This window comes from Sceloporus occidentalis, unplaced genomic scaffold (assembly GCF_023333645.1).
Source record: "Sceloporus occidentalis isolate IW3139 unplaced genomic scaffold, rSceOcc1.0.p SCAF_20, whole genome shotgun sequence".
Taxonomy (NCBI): Eukaryota; Metazoa; Chordata; class Lepidosauria; order Squamata; family Phrynosomatidae; genus Sceloporus; species Sceloporus occidentalis.
The window spans coordinates 13,305,812-13,332,915 of record NW_028317000.1 but is presented as its reverse complement, the minus strand read 5'-3'; the positions used below and the strand labels follow the sequence as shown (position 1 = coordinate 13,332,915).

General features: G+C 46.0%; 2 protein-coding genes across 2 annotated transcripts; both read left to right on the top strand.

Annotated features, from left to right (window-relative positions):
• Window positions 1–777: 777 nt before the first annotated feature.
• On the top strand, window positions 778–12,263 carry LOC149302069 (solute carrier family 22 member 6-A-like). The gene is made up of 10 exons (XM_089482944.1): window positions 778–1,275; window positions 2,714–2,817; window positions 3,632–3,786; window positions 5,002–5,170; window positions 6,043–6,166; window positions 6,942–7,057; window positions 8,904–9,118; window positions 9,421–9,529; window positions 10,913–11,116; window positions 12,044–12,263. The coding sequence occupies exons 1-10, from the start codon at window positions 868–870 to the stop codon at window positions 12,138–12,140; spliced, it is 1,701 nt and encodes a 566-aa protein (XP_089339070.1). The 5' UTR covers window positions 778–867; the 3' UTR covers window positions 12,141–12,263.
• A 2,427-nt stretch (window positions 12,264–14,690) lies between these two features.
• Window positions 14,691–27,100, top strand: LOC149302068 (muscarinic acetylcholine receptor M1-like). The gene is made up of 2 exons (XM_089482940.1): window positions 14,691–14,784; window positions 22,900–27,100. The coding sequence occupies exon 2, from the start codon at window positions 22,998–23,000 to the stop codon at window positions 24,540–24,542; it is 1,545 nt and encodes a 514-aa protein (XP_089339066.1). The 5' UTR covers window positions 14,691–14,784; window positions 22,900–22,997; the 3' UTR covers window positions 24,543–27,100.
• Window positions 27,101–27,104: the final 4 nt, after the last annotated feature.

Genomic DNA, 27,104 nt, shown 5'->3' with positions numbered 1-27,104 from the left:
CTGTAGCCTCTCCCAGTTTATGTAGTCTTCCTCATTCATACCTTTCGCCATCTTGACCGTACTATAAGGTTGCTGGGCCACACACATCTCCAATGTGTGGAGATTATTCAGCTTGCATGCACCAACTGGATGCTAGGCCAGTGCAGGCCGTCGTTCATTCTTGCATTGCATCGTCCACTTTGCACATTTTGCAGCGCACCATTTCGGAAGGCCGGCATCCCTTTTAAGAGTACAAGCACATAGCAAGCAACAAAAAAGCTGTGGTTCCCGCAGCCAAGAGTACACAGCCAACTCCTCCTTTCCCACTCACCCCCCATTCTTTGCGCAATACTTGTCCCTCCCGGCACCCTGCCCCACATTTGCTGAATGCTTGCATTTTCTGCTCCTTCCTTTCCCTTTGAGTTAATCTTTCCAAAAGCCTCATTAGAACTTTGACCCAAAGCAAAGTGATTAGAGGTCTTGCATAATCCCACTGCTGCGGTGAGAGGAGCCCCCTCTTTTTGGCCACCCAGCCCCATGGCACGCACATGCAACCCCAGGGGATTTATAAACACCCCGCGCAGATTGCCGCATCCTCGGGGAAGCAATCCATGTCGGGGGTGACCTGAGTTCGCACACCGGGTTGTGCCCATGTGTTTCTTATTATGCTGTCGACGGTGCTTTCAGCCGCGGCCAAAATGGGGGTGGCGGCGTGGGCCTTTATTTCCGAGATCCTGACCCTGAATTAGGGAGAGGAAACTTTTCCAGAAAGGGCTGGATGTAAGCTGGCATGTGTTTGCGAGAGACGGACTATGAACGGCCGGCTCTGAAATTAGCTCCTTTCCAACAAACCCTCTGCGTTGCCATCCAAAGTGTCCCGATTTGGCCATGACGTTTGCAGAGCTTCTGGACCGGATTGGGGGCATGGGGCGCTTCCAGATCATCCACGTGGCCTTGCTGGTGATCCCCATCATACTGATGGCCAGCCACAACCTCCTCCAGAACTTCTCGGCGGCCATCCCTGAGCATCACTGCCGGATCCGGTTGGTCAACAACGGCACCGACTGGCACGCAAACAGGACTCAGGCCGTGGGAGTGGAAGAGGACCTCCTGTGGGTCTCCATCCCCAAAGATGCCAGTGGGAAGCCAGAGAAATGCCGCCGGTTCGTCACCCCGCATTGGCACCTTCTCAACTCCAGCGCCGGCAGGAGCAACGAGACTGAGATGGAGACTGAGCCGTGCCACGACGGATGGGTCTACGACAGGAGCATTTTCACAAACACCATCATCATGGAGGTGAGAGGGCTTGGAGAGGGGTCAGACTTGCAATGGCCCCCTATGTAGAGGCAAAATGGCAGTGACGTTTCCAAAGGGGAAGTCACAGCGGGCCTCCATCATACAAAAACTGATGCTTTCCAACTCAGTGACGTTAAGAATCAATTGGCTCAAGTCACAAATACTTTGGATATGTTCGCTTTTTGCATGAAAAAATGTCCCAAGAAGTCTTTGGATCAGTTGCATTGCGAATGAAGTGAGGATCTATTCACACTTTAGGGTGCTTTTTTATAATCATGTGCAATATCATTTTCAGCACCAGGTCACGTGTATTCATGCTGTTTGCGGTTGTTGTTGTGTGTCTTCAAGTCATTTCCGATTTATGGCAACCCTAAGGAGAACCTATAATGGGGTTTTCTTGGCAAGAAAACCATGGCCTTCCCCTTGAAGCTGAGAGAGTGTGACTTGGCCAAGGACACCCAGTGGGTTTCATAGCGGAGCATGGAATCGAATCCTGGTTTCCAGAGTTATAGTCCAACACTCAAACCACTATGCCAAGCTGCCTCATTATGAGCGCAAGGGGTTTAAACTGGAAACACTTTCCATTACAAAAGGGGAGGTTTAAGGATCAGAGGCACAAAAAGGCTGGAAGAGGAGGCAGATTTTAACCCGTTCCTCTGCTGCTATGGTCCACACAAGGACCAGTCTCTTGCAAGCGCATCGTATATCAGGAGGGAAATTCCCCATTGGTGCGGATAATGGCTCTCTTCCTTAGTGCGCATGTCATGCGCACAGAAGACTGCACCATGAAGAAATGGGTTCAATTCCCCATACCTCCCATGAACTTGGTATTTATCATCCACACACACCAATGTGCACCGCTGGCCTCTGAGAAGCTACCTATTGAACTGCAATGCCTCCTACGGGCAGGATGTTGTTAATATATATATATATTATAGATAGATAGATAGATAGATAGATAGATAGATAGATAGATAGATAGATAGATAGATATCTCCTCAGAGGTGGTTTTGCCAGTTTCTTTCACCTTAGAGTCACCACCATAAGTCAGATATGACTTCAAGGCACACAACAACAACAACAACAACAACAATAACTCTGCTGAAATATAGCCTGCAGCTTCTGGTACTTATTGGTGGTCTACCATTCAAGTATAAGCAGAGCTAATCTTACTTAGCTTCCAAGGTGGGACAAAATCTGGTGCCCGTTGTTGTTGTCATTGTGCCTTCAAGTCATTTCCAACTTATGGCGACCCTAAGATGAACCGATCGTGGGGTTTTCTTGGCAAGGTTTGTTCAGAGGAGGTTTGCCATTGCCTTCTCCTGAGGATGAGAGAATATGACTTGCCCAAGGGCATCCAGTTGGTTTCATGGCCAAGCTAGGAATGGTCTCCAGAGTCATAGTCTCGTATGTAACCTGCCTCCTCTCTTCCATGCAGTGGGACCTGGTGTGTCACCTGCGGACCAGAAGACAAATGGCGCAGTCGATTTACATGGGAGGCGTCCTGATGGGAGCTCTTGTGTTCGGCACCTTAGCCGACAGGTGGGTCCTGGGAGCGAAATTGCTTTGACTTCCACCAGCCTTCCTCAATCTGGGGTGTCCAGATGTGCCAGTCTGTGCTTCCTATCATCCCCAGGCAGCATGCAACCTGGGAAGGATGGAAATGAGAGGCCACATGTGGGCAGCCCAGGGTTATATACATTTATCTGCCTATTGCAAATTATGCATGAATTGAAAGAATAGGATGAAGGCCTGGGTACAATATGTTGTGTGCATAAGTCGTTTCCATCTTATGGCAACCCATGGGATTTTTCTTGGCAAGATTTGTTCAGAGGAGGTTTGCCATGGCCTTCCCCTGAGGCTGAGAGAGTGTGACTTGCCCAAGGTTACCCAGTGGGTTTCATGGCCGAGTGGGAAATCGAACCCAGGTCTCCAGAGTTGTGGCCCAACTCTCAAACCCTAACCCTAACCCTACCACTGAGCCATGGCTGCGCTATTATAAATGCTGGATAGGTTGCATTTAGGGTCTCCAATTCAGGACTATCCCGAGCCTTGAGGTTTTCATGCCAAACCTGAGACCTAGGGATGGACCCTGGTGAGGCTGTTAACCGTTGTGCATTAAGTACCAACCGACAATTGCCCACAGCTTGTCATTCAAACACACAGACATAGGACTTAATAAGAAAGAAGCCATAGCCCCATGGGGGACAATTGCTTTTTGGGGACCTGACTGTGTGTTCAGCTCAACCAGTTTGCAGGGAAGAATTGCCAGTGAGTGATACAGAGAACGCACCCAAAGAGCTGACTTCGTATGGAGAGCAGTAATGATATATTCACATCCAGCCCTGTGTTTTAGGTTTGGGCGCAAAGCAGTGCTAAGCTGGTCCTACTTGCAGATGGCTGTTTCAGGTCTATGCACAGCTTTCTCACCAAGTCTCACTGCTTACTGCGTCTTCCGTTTCTTGGTCGGCATGGCGCTTTCCGGGATTGTCCTGAACTGCATGTCCTTAGGTAAGAACCGAAAGGCCAGGTAACAGGTGAACATCATAGTATCCACTGAGATATGGCAGCCATGGGGACAGTCTGCTGGTGCCCATGTCAGTGGGGCAATGAATCCATGCCACGTTTGGGTCCAAATGGTTAATGGAGGAGTCCAAGGTGTTCAAGCTACTTTGGCTGACAGGGATCTGAGAGACGGGGCATGAGAGATGGGAGTGTTCAATCGGTTTCAATGGCCCATCATCTGGAAAGTGTTTGGAGACAGGATAGTGACGGGATTGCTCCCGCGTCCTTATCGCGTCCATGATAGCGATCGCGCTAAAGCCTTTCATAACATAGCGCTGATCCAGTCACTGAAGTGGCACTGCATTAATGCAAACTCCCGTTAATGCAAAATGCCATTTCAATGGCAAGACAATGGCGAGACAGTGAAAGATATGCAGATCTCTCTGCATATTGATGCTACAAACACGGCTACATCTTTGCATTCTACCACTTGGCAATGATGGGTGTTGCAATCCATGAACCATAAGTGCCCATCCCCACAGTGCTGGGGGGTAAGGTCGGCCATGCGACCATCACAGAAACATGATTATAAAAACATATTTCGGGAATCTGGTGCATTGATCCCAGATGCCAAATAGCCAGGGGCTATTTCTTTAGTGCAGAAAATGGGCTTTTGGGCAAAACTGCACCGTCTAGATTTCTGCACTTTGCAAAGTGGGATACAGGGAGAGTGTTCTCTGCATTTGCATTTCCTTGCATTCCTGACCCCATTAGCAATGTTTTGTCCTCAGCATGCTGTTGAGCTATACAAATATTTATTCCCTCTGATTTGGCGCACTGGATTTATGAGTTGCTCGGCGCATGCTGGGAGGAAAAGGGGTCACATGATGTGCCAACTGCGGAGATGGGTTTTGGTGGGGTGGTGGGGAGGCATGCCAGGCTTCTTTGGTCATCTTGGAGCAATCGAGGCGGATTTGATCGGTGCCCGGCTATTTTTGCCAACTGGCTGGAAAGAAAAAAGCTGTGATGCTCTTCTGCCCATTGACTGTGGCTTAATAGGGAGCAGAAACCAGCAATAGGCATTGGATAGCTGAAAAACAGAAATCCACTGCAACTTATTATTACAGGCATATGAACGGAGAGTGGTAAGAAAGTTGGCAACCCAGCGTCAGCCCAGACTTTAATGTACGCATTTCTTCTTTCTCTCTGGCTTTCCTTTAGTCCTCGAATGGGTACCAACCAAAGTTCGCACTGTGGCTGGCACGATAGTGAGCTACAGCGCAACCATCGGTCAAATCATCCTACCCGGTCTTGCCTATGCCCTCCCGGACTGGCGCTGGCTGCAGTTTGTCATTTCGATGCCCTACTTTGCCTTTTTCATATACTCCTGGTAAGCAAACATATACAATCTCCTTCGCAGTCGTGGGAAACTCAGCAACTGGGAAAGGCGTAATCTCTCGACCATTTAGAGAAGAACATCCAGGGGTAGCCGTGTTGGCTGCATCAATAGAAGTCTAGTGTCTAGATAAAGGGAAGTCATAGTGCCACTCTGTTCTGCTTTGGTCAGGACTCACTTGGGATACTACTGCGTCCAGTTCTGGGCACCAAAATTCAAAAAGGATGTGGAGAAACTGGAGCCATGTGTCCAAAGGAGGGTGACTAAAATGGTGAAAGGTCTGGAAACCATGCTGTATGAGGAACGACTCAGGAAGCTGGGGATGTTTAGCCTGGAGAAGAGAAGGTTAAGAGGGGACATGATAGCCCTGTTTGAATATTTGAAGGCCATGCTGAGGAAGGCCATGCTGAGGATGGAGCAAGCTTGTTTTCTGCTGCTCCAGAGAATAGGACCTGGAGCAATGGATGCAAGTTCCAGGAAAAGAGATGCCATCTCAACATTAGGAAGATTTTCCTGACAGTAAGAGATGTTTGATGGTAGAAGACACTCCCTCGGAGTGTAGTGGAGTCTCCTTCTTTGGAGGTCTTTAAGCAGAGGCTGGATGGCCATCTTTTTGGGATGCTTTGATGTAGAGTTCCTGCATGGCAGAATGGGGTTGGACTGGATGGCCCTTGGGGTCTCTTCCAACTCTACGATTCTATGAATGCTGGGCATTGCAATCCCCAACATTATCTGTCGATAGGGCTGAACTTTCCCCGTCTTGCAAGAACCAAGTTTGACACCTGGCTCAACAGGTGCCTGGATGTGCCAGGTCTTGGTGCTTTTGTGGGTTGGATGCCAGTCTGAAAGTGGGTTCTTCTGCCCAGGTGGTTTGCAGAATCAGCCCGCTGGCTGGTCCTTTCGGGGAAGCTGGAGCAGGCAGTCAAAGTGCTGAAGAAGGTGGCCCAGTTCAATGGGAAGAAGGAAGAAGGAGAGAAACTCACTACGCAGGTACTCACCAGTCAGACTCATCAAACAGTGGAGGCTGCATCTAAACTATGGAATTAATGCACCTTGACACTGCTTTAACAGCCACGGTTCAATGCTATGGGATCCTGGGATTTGCAGTTTCCCTCCCAATATTAAAATTAAATGTAAAAAAATGCTATATACAGTGTGTGTGTGTGTGTGTGTGTGTGTGTGTGTGTGGTATCTTCTGGGGTTTGGATCCAGGGATACCAAAATCTGTGGATGCCCAAGTCCCATTAAACGCAATGGCAGACTAAAATGGCATCCCTTATATAAAATGGCAAAATCAAGGTTTATACTTATTAGCATTTATACTTATTACCATATGCTTATTAACCATTACCTTTGCCTAATTATTACATCTAATTAATCTCTAAGGTATTTTCCCCATCCATAATTTCATTTTGTTCTAATTACTATCAACAAATTAAAAAAGATTCCCATTATTTCTATTAACTACATAAAGTCTTGTAAGGTATTTAGTCTTCTCTTTCATAGAGCTCTGGTGCTTCAACAAAGTACAAATCCTAGGATGCCATAGGATGGAGCCATATTAAAAAGCCATATGAAAGCACCATGAAGCGACATGATTCAGTAATGCGGCAGCAGCCCAAGATTGCCCAAATTGCCCCAAAAATAACATCAGGGTAACAAATCGTACCTTGGACCGTGGTGACATTAAATGGCAATTGGGACGCAACCCAGGAAAGCCTTTTGCAGCATCACCGGTTCTGATATTCTCCTTTTCCTCCCGCAGGTTTTGAAGTCCAGCATGCAGAAAGAACTGGCCCTGGCGCAAACCTCGTACACGCTTGTCAGCTTGGTGCGCACACCGACCGTGCGCCGGATCTCCTTTTGCATTTCCAGCGTCTGGTATATTTGCTTAATTTCACTGCCTTATACATTGTCAGTTCCCAGCCACTTGGGCAGCAACCCGAGTCTGGAGGTCTGGAAAAATGCAAAACTTAATTTTCAATATTCGCAATTTACCAAATTACTCCATGTTCAGACTTCCTTGTTTAGGGGGTTGATTGGGAAACTGGAGGTTGGAAAAGATGTCCAGGTCTAATCTGCACTGCAGAATTAAAGCAGTTTGTGGGGGTTTTTGGGGGGTTGGGCTATATGGCCATGTTCTAGAAGAATTTATTCCTGATGTTTCGCCAGCATCTGTTGCTGGCATCTTCAGAGAATGCTGGCATGGAAGAGAGTGGGATATAGACACACACAGAGAGAGAGAGAGAGAGAGAGAGAGAGAAAGATATAAATGTAGATAGATATATACTGTGTGACTCCACTCGCTCCCATGCCAGCATTCTCTGAAAATGGAACTGATACACACACACACACACACACACACACACACACACACACACACTGCTACATATTTGCGGCTTTGATATTTGCAGATTTGATTATTCACGGATTTGATTAATATGTTATCTCTAGGAAAATGTAGCTCCTATAGTGCAACTCTATGGTCAATTTTAACTAAAGGTTGCCCTGAAAGACCTAGAGATTCCTAGAGAGGACACTCTACTAGGCCTTTGTAACTCCTCCAGTGAAACTCTATGGTCATCTTTAACTGAAAGTGGCACTGAAAGACCTAGAGATTCCTAGATAGAATACTCTACTAGGCCTTTGTAGCTCCTTCAGTGCAACTCTATGGTTAGTGTCTGTCAGACGTTGACCACAGAGTTGCCTTGGAGGACCTAGAGATTCCTAGAGAGGTGTCCTCTCAGATAAAAACATAGTGTTTTTGTTATTTGTATTTTTTTCCATATTCATGGGGGTCTTGTGCCTCTAACCCTAGCGAACATGGAGGGACAAGTGTATAAATACTGTGTGAACCCACTGACTCCCATGCCAGCAGTCTGTGAAGATAGAAGTGAGCGGTGGATAGAGAGAGAGAGAGAGAGAGAGAGAGAGAGAGAAAGTGACCCTACTCTCTTCCATGCTGGCATTCTCTGAAGTTGCCAGCCACAGATTCTGGCGAAACGTCAGGAATAAACTTTTCTGGAACATGGCCATATTGCCTGAAAAACCCACAAAAACCCACGGATGCTGGTTGTGAAAACCTTTGACGTCACAGTTTGACACTGCTTTATTTAACTGCTGTGGCTTTATAGAATCATGAGATCTGTAGCATTGTTGCTGTTGTTGTTGGCCTCTAAAGGACATTTGTTTTATATTCTATTTTTGAAGTAGAATATAAAATATATGCTTAGACAAAGCCTCAAAGAAACATCCAGACTAAATATTGGATGTGTGTTATCTTCACATTTTAGATTAACGTTCATCTTTTGCCTTCCTAATAAAACAGTTGTCTTAACGCCATAAGACATTTTCCCAATATCTGACATAATTGTCTTAAGGCAGTGATTCCCAAACTTTGGTCCTCCAAGTGTTTTGGACTTCAACTACCAGAAGTCCCAGCTAGCTTGGCCAACAGTATGGAATTCTGGGAGCTGAAGTGCAAAACGTCTGGAGGACCAACGTTTGGGAACCACTGCTCTAAGACCTATGAGCATTTATTTACTCACCAAAGGGATCTGTAGTTTTGTGCGATATTCCACCTTCTCTGCAAGAGAGCGCCTGCACCACAGCAAACGACAGTTCCCAGAATTCCACAGCCCACAGGACGTGGACATCCGCTGGTTTTATTTATGTGTTGCAATCTTTAACACCATTGTCCTGACTTCTCCTTCAATCCCAACTTCAGGTTTGCTACCAGTTTCGCCTACTATGGTCTTTCCATGGATCTCCAGAACTTTGGCTTCAGCATCTACTTGATTCAAGTGGCGTTTGGCTCCATTGACATTCCGGCCAAACTGGCTGCTGCCGTTGGCATGAGCTACATCGGCCGGAGGACCACTCAAGCCTCTTCAGTCATCTTGGCCGGCCTGGCCATCTTGGCCAATATATTCGTTCCCCAAGGTGAGTTGCTTCCAGTGGAGCTGGTGGGTTTCGCCACTGAGTTCCCTCAATGTCTAGGCTGAGATGGTCCAGAGCCCAGCAATAAAACGAACCCTTTTATGTTGCATCCAGTTGGAGGTGGTTCCTGATCATCAAAGCAAATGCACTCTGCACACACTCAGGAACCCCTTCGTCCCATTCCCTTGCTATTCTTGGAGCAGGAGAGGGCAGAGTTTAGGCTTCAGGTTAGACATTGAACAGCAAAGCTCATGCCATCCCTTTTGTCTCTCTCTTGCCTCCTTTCATGCCCCCAATTTCTCAAGATCTGAAGACGCTGAGGACATCTTTGGCGGTGCTTGGGAAAGGTTGCCTGGCCTCATCCTTCAACTGCCTTTACCTCTACACAGGGGAGCTCTACCCGACTGTGATCAGGTATGTCCCTACCAGCGTTGGACTAGGACTTCGGAGACCAGGGTTTGGCCATGGAGACCCAATGGGTGGCCATTTGGCCAAGTCACGATCTCTTAGTCTCCAAGGATGGCCAGGGCAAACCCTTTATGAAGACACTTGCCAAGGAAACCCCATGATATGGCCTTAGGGTCACCATAAATTGGAAACAACTTGAAGGCACACAACAACAACATCCCTATTAGTTACTGAGTGGAACTTTGCATAAGGACAAGCATAAGGCTGGCTTACAAGGGGGGTTTCCATCTCATCTCCCCACCTCAGCCATCCCAGAGAGTAGAAGATATCCCTCCATTTCCGCAGATGCTTTATCCACGGTTTCAAGCATCCACGCCTTGCAAAAAGCAGACTTTGATTTGGCCAATTTATATACGAATCACCATTTTACTATCCGTTGTATTTCATGGGACTTGGAATATCCACGGATTTTGGTAACCATGAAAGGTCCTGGAACCAAACCCTGGCGGATACAAAGGTCCTACTATATCATCATCTCTGCTATTCAAAAATCCTTGGGGCTGCTTTCTCGTGATCCCTGGTTCCACTTTCCTCTGTCTGCAAACTATTTTGTCGGCTGGGATGGAAAGTCCAAATCATACAGTCTGCCCTCCTTATCCACGGATTTTGTATCCACGGATTCAAACATCCTCGGTTCAAAAATATTCCAAAAAAGGTATAATTCCAAATAGCAAGTCTTGATTTTCCATTTTATATGAGGGACCATTTTGCTATGCCAAAGTCTTTAATGGGACTTGAGCATCTAAAGATTTTGTTATCCACCAAACCCCAGTGGATAACAAGGGCCCACTGTACCCCTTTCTTCCTGAAGTTGTTGTTGTTGTTGTTATTATTATTAAGCTTTATTTATAAAGTGCTGTAAATTTACACAGCGCTGTGCATGCAAGTTGCACAAACCAACCTGTGAAATTCTCCTCTGCAAACTTGACTGAAATACACAGAGGTTGCAATGGTCTTCTTGCATTTCTGCCACTGTCTTTTAGTTAGAACAGCGTTCCTCCAGGTGTTCTGGACTTCAACTCCCAGAATCCCCGGCCAGCTCAATCAACGGTCAGGAATTCTGGGAACAGAGGTCCAAAACATCTGGAGGACCAGAGTTTGGGCATCACCAAGTTAGAAGATCTCATTGTCTTTGCTCATCCGAAAGCCCTGGCATCTCAACCCTATGAGCCCTAGATCCATGACAACCCTTTGAGCAAACTCTGCTCAAAGGAATGATTGCTTTTGTTCAAATAATAAAATGCATGTTGAAAAATCTGAAAGACATCAACGCTTTATGTTTTACAGTTCTATGGTTTCTCCTTTAAAGGTTCTTTTCTACACTTGCAGACAGACCGGGATGGGGATGGGCAGTACCCTGGCTCGTGTGGGGGGCATAGTGGCGCCAATGGTCAAAATGACCGGGGAATACTTCCCGTACCTTCCGCCGCTCATATACGGGACGGCCCCGATCCTGTCTGGCATCGCTGCCATCTTCTTGCCGGAAACGCTCAACGTCCCGCTTCCAGATACCATTGAAGAAGTTGAGAGCGGGTAAGTTGCTTCTTCTTCTTATCCTTTATGTTTATTTTTCAAAGCGTATTTCGAATGACATACTGGGGGTGCCAATAGTCCAGCTCACAGGCCTCATTCGTGGATGTTGTAGTGGTTTCCCACGTAGGGTTTCTTCCACCCTGGAAATGACAATGCTATAGGTTTGCATTAAAAGAAGGTTTTACATTTAACTGCAATGAGGTTCACGCATTGGAAAGGTTTTGTGTGACACACAGTTGCCAGAAAAGCTCATGCATTACACGAGACATTTTGATATCTTGGCCTGATTCCCACTACCCTTTAAACTGGATCGCAAATCGGTGTGAACAGGTTCAAATGACCCTGGCTCCCACTTGAACCGATTTTCTGAAGCGATTCGGAGATGGGGGCCATGCGCTAGACCCATTTAACCCACAACTTTTTGACGCTGATGTTTTCCGCGTCTCTTCGGATAAACTGATTCTGCACAAGTGTGAACCAGATGCGGATCGGAATCATTTTAAATTTACCCTTCGGCCGACTGGAACGGATCCATTTTGAACCGATTCGTTTGTGAATGTGAACCACAAGTGGGTTATTTTACAGGGGGAAAATGCGACCAGGGCAAATGTATGGGAACATTTGTCGAATTGATCCATCAATTTGGATCACAAACTGATTTATTTGTAAGTGGGAATGAGGCCCTCGTTTGTTGCCGTCACCAAAAGCATCTGAGGAAGTAGACCGAGGCCTCCGAAAACTCATGCTGCCAACTTTTTTCTTTCAGTTACTCTCAAAGTTGCTACAGGATCTCTCTACACACTCATAGTATTACATAGACACAAACACACACACCATTGACCTCCTCCCATACTATGCAATACAGGTGTCGGCAGTAATGTTGAAGATAGCTTACTAAAATCTGCTTTTGCCTTTCTTCCCCAACAGAAGGCCGCCGCAGCAATGCCTCCCTGCCAAAGGCCAAGAACAGGTTTTGCTACAGAAGATGAACTCAGGTGTTCCCCAGGAAGATGGACTTTGCTAAGATGGCAGAACGAGAAGCGGAGCATCCGCTGCTGGGAAAACATGGCCTCCTGACTTGCTTGGCACTTTCTGTCCCGGTGGGATTTGCGGTGCTGCGCTGGGATACAAACGGACTAAATAAACACCTTTCCAAAATGGTGGCTCCTTTGTCACCTAAATTGCAAGGGGTCCCAAGAGGGCACCTACTAATTGTATTGAACGGGGAAGTTTAATTTAGCTCAACTGGGATCAGCGAAAGGGCTAAGGTGATGATAGCTGGGATCTCGCCTATGCAGAACAGGTCCAAGATCTAGAACTTTGGAGGACTAAGTACAACTCAGTTTTATTATATGAACCACTAGAGGGATGTCAACATTCACACAAAGCCGTTACACACACACAAGGACTTGGGGGATTATGGCACGGAGGCACTGACGTTGCCAAAACGTTGCCAAACTGTGGCAGAAGCGTGAAGGTGGGATTGTCCAGCGCACTTAGAATGTAATGGGGGCTTCCCACTTTCTTTCTGGAGACGAAGTTTTCGCAGGAAAGCTATATTTTTAATAACTGGATATCTGTTATGCAAAAAATTACTTCTCTTGGCTTTTCCGCGAATGCTTTGTCGACAGAAGGAAAGTGGGAAGTCCCAATTATATTTTAGAAGTGCGACCGACGACCCCACCTTCGTGCTTCGGCAATATTTCAGCAACGTTTTGGCAACATAAGTGCATCCGTGTGATAAGGTCCTAAGATGCAAAAGGTAGTAGTGGACGGCAAATCAAAAGATTGCAATGGACAACGGGAGAAGTTGAATATGTCATGGCCTGCTTCTGTATAGTACTAAGGGGCAAAGTTTGAATCTGATAGAGTTTCCGTCCAATTGCAAACTGGATCGAACTGCCATTGCTAAGGCGCATGTACTTATAGCAAGGAATGGGTCCTGGGGCAGTATTTTAGGATTTAAGAGGCTTAAGTGACTTTTTCCGGGGAGAAGAATGGGATGGGAGATATGCAAGAACGACTGGACAATTGGCTCAAAGGTCCTCCGAGAAAGAGAGTTCCCATCTCCAAAGGAAATTTGCAATTTGCAGATGACCTCCAGGTCGACTATAAGTCGACTTCATGGACAAGTCGAAGGCACGTTTTGGGGCCAGAATTATGGTTTTTGACATGGCCTGTGATAAATCGGTCAATTTTAGAGGCTTAAGCAAAGGATCTAAAGGATGGAACTTTTTTTGGAACCAGAAAAGGGGAAGGAAAATGGGTTAAAAACAAAAGAAAGTGGAAATGCCACATTGTGCATTTGAGCACAGGCCTTGTCAATGGGAGACCAGTAGAGAAATGCAAGGCAACGCAACAGAGAGTTGTTTCCGTTGTTTCCCTGCATAGACCTTCTCTATGGCCGAGGCCTTTTCCTTTCCCACAAAAACACAGCGGCCGCTGCCAAAAGCCCAGCTGTGTCCCGTGGCCAATGCACCCCATCAATCCTGGCCCCTGTTACATCAAGTTTGCACAAACAGGCGTTACACTGGACAAAGGAGAGACGTTTCAACGCTACAGCTGTTCCCTAGCCTCTGAACGGTGACCAGAGAAAGGTTCCCATGGTCTCCAGATCCAGTCCTTTGTTGTTCATGGTCCAAAAATTGGCCTCAATCAGAACTTGGGAACATTGCTTTTGGACTGTAAGTCCCAGAATCCCCAGCCAGTGTGATGATTCTGCAACTTGGAGCCCCAAAGGTACTTTCCCCAGGCATGGCGCTTGAAACATATATATATATTATGATCAATTTGGAGGAGAAAATCCCATTTCGGTAAAAAGTGTGCTTTGACGAAAGTATTACATGGAAGCTAAAGAAGTGAAGATACGTCTGGCTTGAAACACGTATGAGATTGCAATGTAAAATGCTTTTAAAAAATAGAGGTGGGCTTTAGTGACCCCCAAACTCTGGCCTTCCAGGCGTTTTGGACTTCAGCTCCCAGCATCCAAGGCTATCGGCCAAGATGGGAGAAGCTACTGGGAGCTGTGGTTGGAAATGCCTGGAGAGCCAGAGTTTGGGAATCGACTCCCGGTTGCTTTAACCGTTGCAGAGAAAGAGGAATTTTGGCGCTGTGATATAACAAGATGCACCTGCTTAAGTTTCCTCTTCAACTCTGCCGTGGAGCCAAGTCTTCCATTGCATCTGGCCAGAGTCAGATGCGATGTTTGCTCCGACAGAGCTGTCAAAAAAAGGAAAGCTGGGATGAGCCAAAAGCTATAAAGATGGAGAGGTAGAGATTGCGCATCCCTATTTGGGACAAGACTCGCCACCAATACGTTTGTTGTGTTTCTTTTTTCTCCTATTATTATTATTATTATTATTATTATTATTGGGACCCATTTCATATTTGGTGGCTCGGCATCCATCTCCTAAACCTTTGCAGAAAAATCCAGCAGCCTCTGGGTATCATATCCAGCAGAGGGAGCGGAGGAGAGGTGGACCATTGATCGGAGCAGAGTATTTTTAGACTCCTGTATTTGCTCCCGCTTCCCAGCCTTGCCAGAAGGATCAAAAAACCGTCAGCTAGGCAACAGGCAACTACTTTGGTCTCAAAGGAACCAGGGTCCGGTTGACGTTTCCACCCGAACGGGCCTCAAGAAAAAAGCACCTGAGTTTGGACCAAGGCAGGTGAGTGTGAAATGGTCGGTGCATTAACATACAGAAGATATAAGAGACGCCTTATTCAGAGACGCCTTGTTCGGAGACTTGTATCTAATAGATCTGATCCATATATGATCAATTTCTTGACTAGGGGATACTGAACCATACACCTCCAAAAAGGTGGCCTGTTTCCGTTTTAAAGCCTCGCTCTTAAGGATGAAGTTCTGCAATGAAGGCAAATAGTTTTTCAGCTCCAATGAAGTTTTTGGAGGATTTTAGTCCTCGGGTGTAATGTGTTAGCAATGTCACTGACCTATGCGTTTTATTTGGTGCAATGATCGGAGCCTATAACAAGGATGTTTTGGGGTGGTTTTGGCTCCGTGATGCAATGCAATCTAATGTAATGTATCTGACCTTTGTGTTTTATCTGCTTTCTTTTTGTAATGGCTTATTCCACACATAATTTTCCTATCCAGAAAACTCAAAGGTTTCTTGCAACCTTTGTTACTCTGGCATTATCTGCGCAGTTTGCAGCTCCCATCGGCACAGCTAACAGTCGTGGCTAATGGGCTTTGTAGTCTGAGTCCCTCCTTTAATTTTACAACCGCAAATAATAAAACTTACACCTGCAGCAACAGAATGGCCACAAATAACACAGTCCAATACTCTTAAGGTTTTTTTCCTTCCCTTTCGCAGTCATTAACTATATATTCACTTATCTGACATGAGTATTTCCCTTAGTTAATCTGGTTTGTGACAACACCTTTTATTTATTCGTCCAGACTCCAGATCGAAATAACAGTCGATCTTTCCAAAAACGTCTCTCGGGTTTGTTGCTTATATTTTTAATCATTTCCGATCAAACCGTCGTCCGGTTTTATGTTCTGTCGCCACGACACTGTCCTTTCCATTTCTTTTGGCACCTGTTTGAAAGGACAACTCTGTTATTAAATTTCTATTATTATTGATTATATTATTATATTATTGAATTATAATATATATTATATTATTATATAATAAATATAATTATATTGATTATATTATATTAATATTAATAATAATAATAATAATATTGCAATTCTTTTAATGCTTTTAATTGAATTTTATTACAGTTATTGTTATGCTGTACTTATTGTTGATTTGGGTTTCAGGAGGGAGGGAGATTGTGGAGTTTTATTCTGTTGTGTTGTATGGATTTTACTGATGCAAGCCGCCTCGATCTTGTCGGAGAGGCAGGGTAGAAATGATAATAATAATAACTATTATTATTATTATTATTATTGCTCAGGTGGGTCAAGTTGCCAATAGGGTTTCTATTTGTTTGTAGGTCTTTTTTGCAGCATAAACTATGCTGCCAAAATATGTATCCATAGACCTTTAAATTAAATCTCTTTATGCATACACTAGATTTAGCATAAGCTCGGCTTAGTAGAAAGAAGACATCATTGGACAGGAACTGTGGAAATACAAAAAACTGGGTTTGCGCAACAGAAGAAAAGCCACAACAAAGGGCTCATTTTTGTACAGATGCAATATGGACCTCCATGGCGATGCGATCCCAAATCGGTGCTCACATTACATTTAGCGTAATCGGATCTCTCCAACCCGGACCGGCATCCATGTTGGCCGCACTTGCAAATCAACATGGCTGCGCCGCGTGGCCGGGAATGGATCCAAGCAATCCGGAGTGATTTGGTACTGCGTTTGCACTGTCAGAGATAGGAACTGCTTTGGACGCCCCCCCCCAAAAAAAGACGCGGTTATTTACCCGGTGCCAAATGCGCCAGGTAAAGTTGCTTTTTCACACCCCGCCACCACAAATCCCGCCAGGTGCATTTGGTTTGAACAACCCTTGTTTCCACACTGGGTTATTTCATAGTGTGAATGACCCCAAAGACATGACACTCTACCTTCACCTTATAATGTAAAATGGTTTCCAACTTATAGCAACCTCCTATCAGGTCCGTAAGTTTCCGACTTATGGTGACCCCATCAAGAGGTTTTCTTGGCAAGGTTTGTTCGGAGGAGGTTTGCCATGGCCTTCCCCTGAGGCTGAGAAAGTGTGGCTTGCACAAGGGCACCCAATGGATTTAATGGAGATGCTAGGAATCGAACCCTGGTCTCCAGAGTTGTAGTCCAACACTCAAACCATTACTTTCCCTTCTACTCTAGACAACCATCAGGATGCAAATCCCTGGCTTTTCGATGGTATTTCTGGCGCTGGCTCAAGGTTGTTGTCTCTTTCTTTCTTGGAAGGATTCAAAGATATAGCCGTGTTTGTCTGTAGGCTCAGTACGTAGAGAGATCTTGCGGCACCTTTGAGACTAAATGCATTTGGAAGAAGTAGACCTACGTCTACGAAAGCTCATGCTGCCAACTTCTTCCTTTCAGTTAATAATAATAATAATAATAATGATCAAATCCAAAGACATAGCCATGTTAGTCTGTAGGCTCAGTACATAGAGAGATCTTGCAGCACCTTGTAGGCCTTTAGCATCTCTAACAGCTGCACAGCAGTACAAACAACTTGCTTTTAGGGCAAGACCTCTGCCAAGATGTCAAATTGCTTTATGGAAAGAATTTGTTTTGCAATATATATGTGTATATATATATCACATGCAACAGAAGGCAAGACTGACAGATCGGCCTATCTTTGCTCTGGGGAATTCCCGTTTGTGGGTTTCAAGCCTTGGCACAGAAGGGAGAAAATGGGCCTGGGTCTTATTCCAATGTTCATAAGAAACTTCCGAACGCTGATGTGTTTAGAAATTCTTGCAAGTTGAGTACAATGGCAAGCGCATGGCTTCCAGAGATGCAGAGAAGGAGAGACACCAACATATAAGGGGAAGCGAAGGGGAGAAGCCATCCGACTATTTGGAGGGGATTCTTTCAGACAGTAACATTAACCATCTGCCAAGGAAGACAGCAGCGTTCACCTCCCGTCTTTCGTTCCTTCCGCGAAACCATGCACTCTAAGACAAATTTATTTGCTTCTTCACCAAGGAAAGATGTTCCAAATCATCCAGGAGAAGAAAAGGACGGGTGGTCAGAGTCTCAGGGCTACATTTTGCGCAGGGATCTTGTAGCAACTTTGAGACTAACTGTGCGCATGAATTCAAAGACATAGCCGTGTTAGTCTGAAGAATCAGTCTGGAGAGAGATCCTGTAGCGCCTTTGAGACTAACTGTGCGCATGAATTCAAAGACATAGCCATGTTAGTCTGAAGAATCAGTCTAGAGAGAGATCTTATAGCAAAATCCGTGGATGTTCAAGTCCCATGAAATAGAATAGCACAGTAATGCTCAAGTCCCATGAACAAGAATGGCATAGCAATGTTCAAGTCCCATGAACCAGAATGGCATGGTGTCCCTTATATAAAGTGGCAAAATCAAGGTTTGCTTTTTGGAATGTGCATACATATATATATATATATATATATAGAGAGAGAGAGAGAGAGAGAGAGAGCCATGAATGCTTGACTCCGTGGATCAAAAACCCAGTGGATACAGAGGCCTGGCTGTACCTCTCCATGATGCTCCAATGCTATAAAAATGCTGCACTTAATGGTCCTATACTACAAAAACTGCTCCACATGACACTCCTATGCTAAAATATTGCTGCACATGACACTCCTGTGTTACAAAAATGCTGCACATGATGTACTACTAAAATGTTGCATGCGATGCTCCTCTGCTACTAAAACGCTGCACCTTATGAAACTTTGTATTCAGAAAGAGAGAGAGAGAGTGAGACAAACAGACCAAGAAATGCACTTGCTAGCAACCAAGAACGACAAACGATGGCAACGCAACTGGTATCTACAAAGGAATGATTAGCTTCCCAGCGATGGCAATGTCGCCGCCTCCGATCTCCGCCAATTGCAAGCCACCTTCCCTCTCACACTAGAAGCACCGACCCACTGAGTTGTGAAACCTCAACACACAACGGTTCTAGGAATGGCAGGAGCAAACAGGGAGGCAAAGTCAAGGCAGGGCGATGTGTCAGTCTCTGGATTTATTCCATAAACAGCGCATGAGGAAGAACACACTCCGGCAGATTCCAGAGGGTTCAAAACAGCAGAGGTGCTAAGTGTTCCTGCGAAGGCACATGGGTGCTTTGACTCATCGGTGCGCATGCCGCTTTGCTGAGTGTACAGCTTGGAGGAATGGAAATTGTTCCTAATAGGTGACCTGTAGACCCAAGTTAGCCGGGGATGTTCTGAAGATGCGAGTGACAGATGCTGACGAAACATCAGGAATAAACTCTTCTAAAACATGGCCAGCCACAGATGTTGGTGAGGATGCTGGCATGGAAGTATATACACTCTCTCCCATGCCAGCATTCTCTGAAGATGCCAACCACAGATGCTGACGAAACGTCAGGATGGCCACAGAGCCCGAAAAACCCACATAAATCTATGGGTGCCAGCCATGAAAGCCTTCGACTTCACCCAAGACTAAACTTGGCACCTCTGCATGTAAAATGGTGCGCTCTGACACCGACCTGTGGTCCTTTTCTTAAAAAGAAAGGTTCCAGTCCTAATGGTTCTGAATAAGGGCCTACCATAAAATATCCCATGAGCAGCTGTTACAAGTCACAAACCCTAATGCCATTACCAAAATAATTTTTTGAGTGCCATCTAGACCCTTAGCAGCTAAGGAAAAGGCAGAAGTGCAGGAGGAAAACAAACCAATGGTTGACTGTGAAGTTGAAGGCTTTCATGGTCAGCATCCATACTTTTTTGTAAGTTTTGGGGCTCTGTGGCCATGTTCTAGAAGAGTTTATTGCTGACGTTTTGCCAGCATCTGTGGCTGGCACCTTCAGAGAATGCTGGCATGGAAGAGAGTGGGATGTGTTTGTATACACACACACACACACACACACCACTTCTTCCATGCCAGCATCCTCACCAGCATCTGTGGCTGGCATCTCTAGAGAATGCTGGCATGGAAGAGAGTGGGATGTGTTTGTACACACACACACACACACACACACACACACACCCTACCCAGGGTCACACAGTACACACACACACACACACACACATCACTTCTTCCATGCCAGCATCCTCACCAGCATCTGTGGCTGGCATCTCTAGAGAATGCTGGCATGGAAGAGAGTGGGATGTGTTTGTATACACACACACACACACACACATCACTTCTTCCATGCCAGCATCCTCACCAGCATCTGTGGCTGGCATCTCTAGAGAATGCTGGCATGGAAGAGAGTGGTGTGTGTGTGTGTGTGTGTGTGTGTGTGTGTGTGTACACACACCCCATTCTCTTCCATTCTCTGAAGATGCCAGCCACAGATGCTGGCAAAACGTCAGGAATAAACTCCTCTAGAACATGGCCACATAGCCCCAAACCCCACAAAAAACAAGGGTTGACTACTTATGCGTCGCCAAAAGGAGTGTTTCTTTGCATCAGATTTGCACATTCCAACTTGGGCACATGGGTGTGCACTTGGGGATCATGACAAACATTTTAAAAGCCATGCAACGCCACTCAGGGAGACAGGGACCAAGTGGCCTTGCAGGCTGGAAAAGGGGCCCTAGAGATCAAAATGGCCGGAATGCCCTTTCAGAGCCTCGACAAGAGACGATATAGTCAGAGGGTACATTTGTGCATCTCTTGGGAGCTTTCAGCTTCTTATTGCATCGAAATGATGGCAGGAGGGACGCTGCTCCCCATCCGTGCCTCTATATGATGACATCCAGAACGCCATCCATCAAGGCGAATATAAATATTCCCCACCAATGGGCAGATGCCCAAGAGAGGGAGCATTCTTCACCACTCTTGGTCTGAGCCATGCACCGCAGGCACCTGACCGCCTTCTCCTCCTCCTCCTCCCCTCTTGGAACACATTTACTTCTCTCCCGGACTTGGTAGAAATTTATTAACTATAAACTGTTTGGATAAAGCTAGATTAATGATTCCCTGGCTCTGCAAATACTGGGATGGGCCTGGGATGGTGGCACATCCAGGCTTGGCACCAAGAGTTGGACCAGAGCCCTAGCATGGCTGCAAAGCACTAACACCCATCCGGGGCATCATAGGATAATACATAGACCCTCCTTATCCACAGATTCAAGTATCCACAGCTTGAAAATATCCCGAAAAAGCATACATTCCCAATAGCAAACCTTATAAATTCTTTGATATGATTTTATCATGATCTTGTTATAATCTAACATAACATGAGAGAAAGACGTATTATCCTATATTGCATATCTGTTTCGCATTTGTTGTTAGGGGACTACGCTGGTTTTCTTTTTGCACCTGCTTTTAAATCATGCTCAAGAGTCCCTGAGGAAGCAGCATTGCTCAGTGGTTTGTGGGAGGTTTAAATGGGGAATTGCAACTCGCCCGCTACTACTAGGTGCGCCCACAACCGAGATTTACTGGGAGATTTTATAATGCTGCCATGTAAGTCAATGAGCCACCAGTGTGATGCAGCAGCTAAACCAGCCAATGCAATCGTACAGATGATAGAAAACAGGATCAAGAGCATGGGAACATTAACCTTTTTTTGGACTATGATGAAAAGCGCATACACACACACACACACACACACACACACACACATATGCCTCTCCCTTGCTATCTTCCAAGGTGACTCCGAGGCGTGAGGCAGTTGTGTTTGAACACGTGAGTTTTAATATTAACAGAAGGACAAACAGAGAACAATACGGAGCCATTGAAAGGAAGGAACGGAGGACAATTACGCTCCAGTTCCCCTTTACTTTCTTGGTAGAGAGGAACGTGACGGATTAAATAAAATGAAGGCGAAAGGAAATGAGGCTTTCAGGCTTTGCAGAAAAATATGACTTTGTAGAGCAAAATTGATAGATGGATGGATGGATAGATAGATCTATTTCCACATTTGGAGGTAGGGCTCATTGCTGTCCCTTGTCTTTAGAGAAGATCCTTGCAGAAGATGGATCTCACATGGGGACCCCTATGGAGACCCCCCTTTCCTCAGGTTTCATGCACTAGTTAGTGCCGCCAGGGTGACCAGATGTCATAACCGCAAAGGACAATGGACAAAGCACATGTAAATTCATGCTTCTTAGCCATGCTCAAAATGGAGGATGCTTTGAAATCCCTCCAGGACAGAAGGGCTGAAATATAGGGCATGCCCTGAGAAAGGAGGGCATTTGGTCATCCTGACCACCTTGAGGCAAGATGTCCTTGGTCCGAAAGAGGGCTGGGGTCCCAAGCAAAGGTTGGCTTGCCATGTTTCGAAACCAAAGGGACACAGATGACATTCCAAATAGTGACGGTAGTGGTTGGGATATAGGAAGTCAAAGGCTTTCATGGCTGGCATCCATAGAATTTTGTGGGTTTTTCGAGCTATATGGCCATCTTCTAGAACAGTTTATTCCTGACGTTTCGCCGGCATCTGTGACTTTGGCATCTACTTGAAGATCCCAGCCACAGATGCAAGTGAACTGTGGTCTTAGATTGTGCGCCATAGGTAGGCCTTCACTTCTATTTTGGATTGGTGTTCTCTCTCCGTTGCAAAGTGCTATGCAAAACCTATGGCGCTATACAAATAAACGTAATAAGAACATTAAGGCAAGGGTCTATAACATTCAGTGCCAGCCTTACTCTCCTGGGCAGAGTGATTTTGGGCATGCGGTTTGGCATGTCTTGAAAAGCCAGCCTATTTTTTAGTATTGTTGTCAATGCATTTTTTTACGGTGGAAGATGGGGACAGGTGCTTTAGGGATAGGTCTGCCTTAGAGTCGACATAAATTGGAAACAAATTTGAAGGCACCCAACAACAAATGAGAGGCAATATGTTGGGGAAATAGGACCATGGTGTTGTAGTGTTGTGTGTTTTGTGAGGTTGCCACTGAAAAATGTAACTGGCAACTTTGCAAACAGAAGGCTAGACCAGAGATGCTTTTGGTCTGATCCAGTACAATCCTTAGGAAGAGAGTCACTGTTTTCTAATGTACAGTAGTCCATTTCTAAATGCCAACTCTATAGGACTGAGAAGGTGGTACTGTGCTCATGTCCTGCATGTGGGCTTCTCATTGAAACATCTATTGTTCTTCACCAGAGGTGCTGATATGATCTAGCTGAGTCCCTCTTCCACAGCTCACTTCTGTTTTCATTCTTCTCCTTCCAGATGAGACCTTTGGACTGAGGAACGCTCGAGCATCATCACTTCGCTGTCATAAAGGCATCTTGAATGCATGTGGTTGTCTTCCTGGAGCCCCTTCTTGGATGGTGGCACCTCATGGTGAAATTATGAACCTCTCCGGTATTCCTCTCTCTCCCAATGCCACCCTGGAACCTACAAAGCCTTCGTCGGAAGGCGGCTACTCATCATTGGAGATAGCGCTGATCGTTTTAATAACCGGGATCCTCTCAGTGGTCACTGTGGTGGGAAACCTTCTGGTGATGGTCTCCTTCAAGGTGAACCGGGAGCTGAAGACCGTCAACAACTACTTCTTGCTCAGCTTAGCAGCCGCCGACCTCATCATTGGCACCATCTCCATGAACTTGTACACCACCTACATCGTCATGGGGCAATGGGTCATGGGCAGCTTGGCCTGCGACTTGTGGCTGGCCCTGGATTACGTGGCCAGCAACGCCTCCGTCATGAGCCTCTTGCTTATCAGCTTTGACCGCTACTTCTCCATCACCCATCCCCTCACTTATAGGGCCAAGCGGACGCCAAAGAGGGCGACGGTGATGATAGTCATGGCGTGGCTGATCTCCTTCGTCCTGTGGGCACCCGCCATCTTGTTCTGGCAGAAGTTTGTTGGGAAACGGACAGTGGCCGAACATGAGTGCTACATCCAGTTCTTCTCAGAGCCCATAATCACCTTCGGCACGGCCATCGCTGCCTTCTACCTTCCAGTCACCATCATGGTGGTACTCTACTGGAGAATCTATCAAGAGACCCAGAAGAGGGCCAAGGAACTATGTGGGCTGCAAGGCTCAGAATTCAAGAAGAGTCTAGACTCAAGTGCATCTGGAACAACCAGAGACGGAGGCAGCGGAGGTAGTAGTAGCAGCAGCTCAGAGCCATCCCATCCTCTCGCCTCTTCTTCAACCACGGGAGGACTTCCCCTGCAAAAGTGCTGCTTCGCCAAGCAGAGAACCGACGATCTCTACATAGAGCAGAGCAGCAATGGCAGCTGGAACACCACAGAGGAGGAAGAGGCAGGAGAGGCCTCTGCCGACTCCTTGACATCTTCTGAGGGCGAGGAGCAACCCTTTGAGGTCCACAACATTTGCTCAGCCGTCATTCATCTCCCCATGATCGGCACCATCATGCAGCCGCCACGAGAGGCGCAGCGCCGAGATCCCAAGGCAGTAGCTGGAATGGACTGGGTGGGAGGAAAGGTCTTTGTTGCGATCCCCAAACAACCGCTGAGCATGGACAAGAGGCTCAAGAAAGTGGCCTTAATGGAGAAGACACCGGTGATGGCCAAGAACCAGGTCATGAGCGCAGGGAGAAAGAGGAGGAGGAGGAGAAGTCTCTCTAAGCGGAAAACTCTCTCCCTGATGAAGGAGAAGAAAGCGGCCCGGACGCTCAGCGCAATCCTGTTGGCCTTCCTCATCACTTGGACACCCTACAACATCATGGTGCTGGTCTCGACTTTTTGCGAGGGATGCATCCCTCAAAGCCTCTGGGAACTGGGCTACTGGCTTTGCTACGTCAACAGCACCGTCAACCCCATGTGCTATGCACTGTGCAACAGGTCCTTCCGGACCACCTTCCGGAGGCTGCTGCAATGCCGTGGGGCTCAGCATTGCTGAAGGAAAGGGGCCAAGAAACAGTGGGGCTATTTCCTGGGGAGAAGGGACCAGTCCGCTGGTCTATTCAGTTCTGAATGCAGGGTATGAAAGCCATGTTGGTAAGCCTAAAGCAGGGATGGGAACCTGTGGTCCCCAGATGGTGTTGGACCAACTCCCATCATCCACACCAGCCTTGCTAGTGTTTGGGACTAAGGGTTATTTTTTGCCTGGCAAAAGTTGGCAGGCCATGGATTGCCCATCTCCGACATAATATGAGCAAAGAGAACAAGACACTAGAAAAGTAAGAAATATAGTGGGAGAGAAATTAGAAAGGCCTTTGGTTACCAAAAAGAAAAGAGAACAAAGCAGGTTTTAACAGTCATGGGCTACTGGTGCAACTCCGTCTTCCTCCATGGTGGGCTGCTGTGGCCCACTGCTGTCGGTTTTGTGATAAAGTTTAAGCCCACGGTTATGTTCATGTACCCCAAACTGGGAAATGCTTGTGCAGAATTGTCGCTTGAAGCTGCCCCAGTATTGTGACAATATTGCAATGATGCCCGCAAACCAAGCTTGCGACAGGCCAGCTACCAAATACCATGTCTTTTTGCCACAGGCCTGACAGGCCTGGTCCTCTCCAAAACCCAACTCTGGATGTACCAGAGGCATTTGAATGCTCAAATCCTGGCACGAAAGAACCAGAAGCACTTTCTCTAGTCCAACGACTGCGTAGGAAATCCACACCTAAAGCATCCATTACAGCTGTCTATCTAACCTGTTTTAAAACCTCCAGTGAAGGAGATTGAATGCTTCAATTGTGAAATCTATTATAAAAGCAAATGCATGTGCTCAAGGCTTTTTTGAAGCCTATTAAGTTTGCACCTATGAACCAGGTAACTAGAGATGATTTCTCTGCCTGAAACCTGGAGAGAGGCATTCTTGCCAGTCCAGCTTACATTGCAACAAACCTGACAGATTTTAAGACTATTTGTGCCTTTTGCTTGGCAACGGATTTGAATATGTTCTCTCCGGGAATCTCTAGGCCAGTGATGTCCAAACTCTGGCTTTCCAGGTGTTTTGGACTTCAGCTTCCAGAAGCCTCAGCCATCTTGGCTAATGGTCTGGGATTCTGGGAGCTGAAGTCCGAAACACCTGGAGGACTAGAGTTTGCACATCACTGCTCTAGGCCCTCCATCACGAATCCGCCAGACACTGACGATAAGACTTAGTCCTAGAGAAAACACTTCTCTAGGCATTTGGAGATCCTCCAATGTGATTCTATGGCCAACCTCTGCTGGCTGTTGATCACAGAGTTGTGCTGGAGGACCTAGAGAGGTGTTCTCTTAGGTTTTAAAAAAGTACTTTTTATGTGTTGTTTTTCCACTTTCTCAGGAGTCCTATGCCATTAACCCCAGATGTAGATTTTTAAAACAGATCAGACACACTAAAAATACTACAAAACCCATCACACTGGAATTATGAGAGCACAACCATAACACTAAGCACTACCAAACTACACTGAAAATGTCAACATACTAAAACCAAAGCCAGACATGTTTAGACCCAAGTTGTCTTTAGTGGTGTGACAATGCAGCGTTCGGTAATAACTAAGCAACTAGAAATGACTAGGAAAACATATTACAACAAAAGCATTAAGTAACCAATATGCTAAGAGGGACACAGCTCCACGCAGCTTTCCAGCATTAAGCCAAAAAGATTAACAGTTTCCATGAGCAAACCCTTCTCTTTTCATGCCTCCTTCCCAGATAAGGCAATCCAAACATATAAGGGACAGAACAGCAGCTGGCAAAAGCGGCTAGTCAGTTTAATATTTGGAAGTTGGAACGGAGATTTAGCTTCCTTAGTATACCTTAAGGATACTCTGATTATTTTCCAAACCCCAATGGATAACAAGGGCCCACTGTATATTAATTTTGCATTAATTTTATATTCTATGTATTTTGCATGCTATTAAGAGAAAGCCTAGGAGCCGTATCTGTATAAGTCAGAAACGACTTGAAGGCACCCAAGAAATGCCAAACAAGAGAAAGAGGGTATGCTGCCTCCTGGTGACCATAGGAAAGTCCTTTGATATTCAAATGATGTGTGCACTGTGTGCCTTCAAATCAATTCTGACCTACGGCAAAAAATAAGGCGACCCGATCATGAAGGTTTCTTGTCATGATTTGTTCAGAGGTTTGCCATTACCTTCCCTTGAGGCTGAGAGTGTGTGACTTGGAAAAAGTCACCTAGTGAGTTTCATGGCTGAGCTAGGAACTAAATCTTCATCTCAAGAGTTACGGTCCAACATTCAAAAGCACCTGTTCAACACATAAAATGCAAGTCACATATTTGTGGTTCAAAACCATTGTCCCTATATACACAGTTCAAAACATATAATGGAAGCCAGATATTTGTGGCTCTCCAGAGTTGTGGTCCAACACTCAAAACCACTGTCCCTAGATACACAGTTCAAAACATATGATGCAAGACACATATTTCATGGACAAACTCACCCCTAGCATCCCAAATCATCTTCTAAGAGAGCAAACTCATCCCCATTTTACTCTAATCTGAAACCTTCCT

Excerpts from the sequence above, each read along its gene's own strand:
- LOC149302069 (XM_089482944.1), top strand. The coding sequence starts at position 868 with ATGACGTTTGCAGAGCTTCTGGACCGGATTGGGGGCATGGGGCGCTTC. Across the intron at positions 7,058-8,903 it reads TTTTGCATTTCCAGCGTCTG|GTTTGCTACCAGTTTCGCCT; the intron begins GTATATTTGCTT and ends TCCCAACTTCAG. Across the intron at positions 9,530-10,912 it reads CTCTACCCGACTGTGATCAG|ACAGACCGGGATGGGGATGG; the intron begins GTATGTCCCTAC and ends CTACACTTGCAG.
- LOC149302068 (XM_089482940.1), top strand. The coding sequence starts at position 22,998 with ATGGTGGCACCTCATGGTGAAATTATGAACCTCTCCGGTATTCCTCTC.